Source organism: Canis lupus, chromosome 12 (genome assembly GCF_003254725.2).
Source record: "Canis lupus dingo isolate Sandy chromosome 12, ASM325472v2, whole genome shotgun sequence".
Lineage (NCBI taxonomy): Eukaryota > Metazoa > Chordata > Mammalia > Carnivora > Canidae > Canis > Canis lupus.
This window is the reverse complement of record NC_064254.1, coordinates 32,587,728-32,593,727: the sequence shown is the minus strand read 5'-3', so window position 1 is coordinate 32,593,727 and position 6,000 is coordinate 32,587,728. Positions and strand designations below refer to the sequence as shown.

General features: G+C 45.8%; 1 protein-coding gene across 1 annotated transcript in view; it reads left to right on the top strand.

Moving 5' to 3' along the window:
* The first annotated feature begins 2,581 nt into the window (after positions 1-2,581).
* The window catches only part of LMBRD1 (LMBR1 domain containing 1), a 109,349-nt gene continuing 105,930 nt past the window's right edge, over positions 2,582-6,000 (top strand). Inside the window, 1 exon segment of the mRNA XM_025444405.3 lies at positions 2,582-2,797. Coding sequence (XP_025300190.1) covers positions 2,705-2,797 — 93 coding nt within the window. The 5' untranslated portion in view covers positions 2,582-2,704.

The window sequence follows — 6,000 nt, the reverse complement described above, 5'->3', positions numbered from 1 at the left end:
ACCTTCCTAAGAGTTGCTGGTTGGGGGTAAGGCAAGGGCATTCTTTAGTAATGCCAGGTGTCTTAGTCTCTTTAGGCAGCTATAACAAAAATACCATAAAAGGGTGACTTTATAAACAACAGAAATTTATTTTTTATAGTTCTGGAGACTTAGGAAGTCCAAGAACAAGGTGCCAACCGATTCAGTATCTGGCTGGGGCCGGTTTCCTGGTTCATAGCTACTATCTTCTCACTGTAACTTGATATGGTGGAAGGGGCAAGGGAGCTCTCTGAGGTCTTTTTTCCATAAAGGCACTAACCATTCATGAGGGCTCCACCCTCATGACCCAAATGCCTCTTAAAGGCACTATCAACAAATACCATCACCTTGGGTTTTTAGGATTGAACATATGAATTTGTGGGTGTGTGACACAAATATTCAGTCTATAGGACAGGGGGGGCAGAAAAGGATTATCTGTTGGTTTTCTGTAACTAGTCACAATTATCAGCAACACAGGTTTGTAAATTTTTTTCCACTTGAAAATCAAGCAACTGCCTAATAGGACCCCAATACTTAAGCATTCAGAGTCAACAAAAAAGCTAAAGCAGTTTATTAAATGGGCTTAATTAAATGGACAGTACAGCAGATATTTAAAAGGTTCAGTTTGGTCTTGCTAAAAACTCCAATTTCACATAAAATTTAAGTGGTAAGAAAGATTATAGTCTTTAATTCTTTGTCTCTCTCCTAGCCATGAATTCTCCTTCATATGCAAAATTAAAAAGGGTTGTGAAAGGAAATTATTTTACAACTCTTGAACCCCTCAGCCAAAAAAATAAAATGTTAGGAAATGGATTAGAGTGGGGAGAAGAAAAATTGAAAAGATTTCTTTCTTTTTCTTTTTGTTTTGTTTTGAAGAGATTTCTTTCATGAGAATTTTCCTGGTTTGTGGATTTCCACCTTTAACTCCAAGGGATAGTGTGCGTTTGGGGGAAGGGAAACATCAGGCTAGGATGTTCTCATGTTTCTAACTAACTCTTAGACTAATAAGGGAGGCCTCAAGGGAACCACTGGGAGAATTTGAAACATGGCGTCTGCAGTGGGGAGATACAGAGGGCTGGTACTTGATTCAGGCCTGGGAAAACTGCAGCAAACTGGAGGGCAGACTGACTCCTTTTGGGATATCCAGGAAAGCTGATTGCTTTGATGGTACAAATAGGAGACTGCAGCAACCCTGAGATTGGCCTGTGCTTCCAAAGGTAGTAATGCAAGGTATGCAGAATCATTTCCTATAGAGAGGGTTTGGGCCATGGAGGAAAGGGAGAGAACTGGCCTGGGGTTGTCTTAGACCTTTCCTTCAAGCCAAGTGAGCCCCTAGGAAAGGATAAGGAGACTAGCAGGAAGAGGCAGAAGAATACCACAGGGGTGCCTGGCTGGTTCAGTTGGTAGAGTGTGCTACTCTTGACCTCTGAGCTCTACATTGGGTGCAAAGAATACTGAAAAATAAAATCTTGAAACAAACAAACAAATAAACAAAGGAGTACTACGCTATACCTGAGAACTGGTGAAGGAATTTAAATGACCACTTGAAACAGAAATGTCTCTATTCACTTTAAGGAAACTATAGATTTCCAGAGAAATCAATGTCCCACAGAAGCAATTCATGAGCAAACATATGTAGATCCAGAGAGCGTGAAGCCAGGTTATGATGGCACCAATTCATGTTAAAACCGTTCTGTCCTCTATTTCCTTCTTTCCTTTTCCCTTCTTCCTGACATCAGGATTCAGCTAGAAGTAGGTCTTAGGCGGGGGATAATTTATCACCGCATAATGCATTGTAAAGAGAGGACAGGGAGACGCCTGGGTGGCTCAGTCCATTAAGCATCTGCCTTTGGCCTGGCTCCCTGCTCAGCGGGGAGTCTGCTTCTCCCTCTACCTCTCCCCCTTGCTCCTGCTCGCTCTCTTACAAGTCCTGCTTCTTCCATTTAGTGGTTAAATTATGTAACCCCACTCCAGGGAACCCAGGCAAGCGCTCCCAGGAACTACCCATCCCTTTGCCTCACTAGGGCCTACCGCACGCCTCTGTTAACTTATGAATACTAGGAGAGCCTGCAGTTTCGCCATGAACGTGTTCACGTCATTACTGGAATTCGCAGGGAGGTATAGGACTAAACAGAAAGGCCACAGCATCACGTGATAAGGCAGCATCCGGCCAACGAGTGACCCAGGCTGGGCCTCAAAGCTGGCAAATTAGGAAGTCCCTGGGCACCAGGCAAACTGCTTCATCACAGCCAAGCCGGCAACCTGGTGGGCTCTGCTAGTTACAGGGCCCATTCTCTAGGACACCAGGTGGAAGTCGGAGCTCCTTAACGTCGGCGTGAATTTCTGGAAAAACGCAACCCAGGCCCTGTGGAGTCTCCTCGCGTTTCCAGTCCATCGGCTCAGGCCCAGCCAATTAACCCCGAGAAGGGCGCGGGGCCTTCCCAGCGCCCGCGGAGCCCCGGCGCGGGCAGCGTGGTGACGTCACGGCGTCCCGGGCGCGCCCCGCCCCCGCCCGGCTCAACGCCAGGGGACGCTCGAGGGCCGGTCTCCTTGGCAACGAATGCTCCGCCCCCTCCGCCCCTTTAACCTTTAGGGTGCACGGGCGCCGCGTCCGGCGCGCTCTTTCCCCTTTCCCCCTCCCCTTTCCCCACCCCCGCCGCCCCAGGCGTCCGGGCCGGAAGTGAAGATGGCGGCGGCGGCGCCGGCCGGCGCGGCTTCGGCCGGCGCGGCTTCGGCGGAGCTGGTGATCGGCTGGTGCATATTCGGCCTCTTACTGCTGGTAGGGGAGGTGCTCGTAGTTTCCCCGGTGTTGGGGCTGGTGGGAGAGAGGGAGGGGCCGGCCCCGGAGCTGGCCTTCGGGGCCGGGAGACCGTCTCCGTCCCGCCCGCCCCCCGTTTAGTGTGGGCGGGGTCGGGGGGGCCCTTCTGTCCCCGGGCGGGGGCTGCGCTCGGCGCGGGGAGAGGAGGCCGGCGGGGGTTCCGGCCGCCCTTGCTGGCGTCTCCCGCACGACGGCTAGGGGTGCAGGTTTCCGTTCTCAACGCTCTTGCCCTTGCCCCTGACGAGGGCGCCGGGACGGAGGGGACCCTCGGGGTTGAGAAGGGAGACGTGGCCTTGGGTCCCCAAGGCGCGGGGCACAGCGCCCGACCTGTGCAAGTTCGGCCGGCTCCGGCCTCGGTCTGGGTGAAGGGGCCGCCGTGCTGCTCTGAATGCGTGTGTCCGTGGTCCCTACCCTTGCGGTTCCTGGATCTCCAACCTTCTCCACCCATTGTGCGATGCTGCCTTGATGACGTGAGGTGCTCGTTCTGACTTCCAGGTTTCACGTTCCTTCCCAGGCTTTCTTGTTAGACGTAGAAACCTGTGCAGGGAAGAGCCGTAGCCCTCTTTACTGCCAGTATCGGTGTATTCTGCTACAACTTGTCGGACCTCAGGTGCTTTCTTTCCCAGCCATCTAATCCCTGGTTATCCAGTGATCAAAACGTGGGCTTCAGTAGTCCACATGCCCTAGTTTTTACTCTTGCCTAATATGAAAACCCATGAGCTTATTTTATTTGGGGGCCCAGTTTGTTTTTCTCCGCACTCCCCACCCCTCCCCATTCTCACTCTTTGCTCGTTGTCTTCATCCTGTCGGGTTGTAGCATTGTGTCCCAAAGTATTTTGCTGCTTTGCATTTACTAAAACAAAAACAGAATCAACCCCAGAACTCACTAATTTCGGTTTTAGAAATCAAGACTGCTTGGTACTTGTTAGATTGCACTACAGTGTCTGCAACCTGGGTACTAAGTAGTATCTTTTGCTGGTAAATGTCTCAGTAGAAACTTTACAAAGAAAAAAAAAATATATATATATATGTGAAAACTTATGGAGAGTTATCTGTTCTCACCTCCACACTCTCAGAAAATAATACTGTCTTTACACTACAGCATACTTTACTCCTGTTGATGGAGAAAATGGAAACAGTAAAAGGTGTCCCTGGTCCTCAAAGCCCATTCAGTCTTGTACTTGAGTTCACTGGCTTTTCCAGACCATCATATATTCATTTGGTTTAGAAGAGGACAAATGAGCATGTAACTAGTATCAAAGTCTAGTGGGAATATTTTGGCAGTTATCAGTTAATAAGTGCTTAATGTAGAGCAGCCCCAGTGGTGCAGCAGTTTAGCGCCGCCTGAAGCCGGGGGTGTGATCCTGGAGCCCTGGGATCGAGTCCCACGTCGGGCTCCCTGCATGGAGCCTGCTTCTCTCTCTGCCTGTGTCTCTGCCTCTCTCTCGCTCTCTCTGAATGAATGAATGAATGAATAAATAAATAAATAAATAAATCTTTAAAAATAAGTGCTTAATGTATATGAGTTGTGCAATAAATCGTGGGAGGATGCAAACAAAACAGTGTCTTTTAAGGGGGCCTGAAGATAGGTGGGAAAACGAAGTTTCTTTCTTTTTTTTTTTTTTTTAAGATTTATTTATTTACTTAAGGGGTGTATAGCACAGAGAGAGAGAGAAATGCATGGATCTCCATGCCCAGCTAGAGATCCAATGACTGAGATCAGAACCATAGTTGAAACCAAGAGTGGGACACTTAACCAACTAACTATACCACCTAGGCTCCCTGAGCACAAAAATTCTTAAAATAGGTATATATAAAAAAACAACAACAACAACAACCCACAGGTATTTTAAGTACTAAAAAACAAAGTATGATTTTATAAATGAAATAGGACCTTAGAGAATAGAGAACAATATTGGAAGAAAGCGAAATTGAGGTAGACTTCGGATAGATGAAGAAGGGAAGGCATTGAAATTGGTGATAGTACAGCAGGAAAAAAAGTGAGAAGGGAATTAAGGAGTTTGAAGCTAGATGTTGGAGTAGAAGAAAATAAGTAATAAGGGCTATTTAATTTTCTGCAGATTTCTTTAATTCCTGACTGATTAGAAGAGAGCTAGATTCTCATGTCTGCTGTGCATTCAGTCTTTTGAGATGTTTTGTGGTGGTGAAGAATGGAACAACTACTTGATTCATGCCTAATTTGCCAGCAGGAAAAAAATAAAATTGCCATTGTCTTGATTCATGCTTGATTTGCCAGTTTTTTACTAATGACTTACGCAGCATGAGTGCAAGTATCAACATAGTGAAAAGGGAAATAAATGACTTTTTAGTATTATGATCATACTTTTCAATTTGTAAATCCCCAGAAAGGATTCTGAGACTGTTAGGGGTTGGAGCACTTCACACTTTGAGAACTGCTGCCAGTAATTTACTAAAGAATCAGAACTACTAGTAAGCTTGACTACAAGTGTGATCCTGAGGAAACAGAATGGACTTTAGTTTCTTCTGCCATGTGAGAAATGGTTAAATTTGGTCCTCCAACCCTGTGATCTAACTATATGTTTCTTTTATGAAATCTAAACCTTTCTACCTAAGTCCCCCAAGATCTTCAATTACATTTCCCTTTGCTATATAAATAAGAGTCTTCATTTCTGTAAAGCAAGTTTACTCTTATTACTCAAAATGGTCACTTGGGAACTTGTTAGAAATACTATTAAATATAAGACCCCAGCCCTACTGAATCAGAATCTGCAGTTTAACAAGATCCCAGGCAGTTTATATGCTCATCAGTTTAAGAAACACTTACCTATTTTCATTCCTACCTCTGCCCCAGTCGTCAGCCTTGACTGCTCATCAAAACCAATTAAGGAGTTTTTAAAAATCCTAATGCCTAGACCAATTAAATTAGAATCTCTTGGGAGGGGCTGGGGCCTGTTCTAAACCTTTCTTTATAATTGTTAGCAAAATTATATATTTCTTTTATGAAATGCTCTTAAGATGTTATTTCATTACATTTGGTTTCATATGATATATATTATGACAATTCATATGACAGTTGCTATTTGATAGTTACTGTGGCCAGACACTGCTAAACTTTTTTTTTTTTTTTTTTTTTTAAATGATAGTCACAGAGAGAGAGAGAGGCAGAGACACAGGCAGAGGAA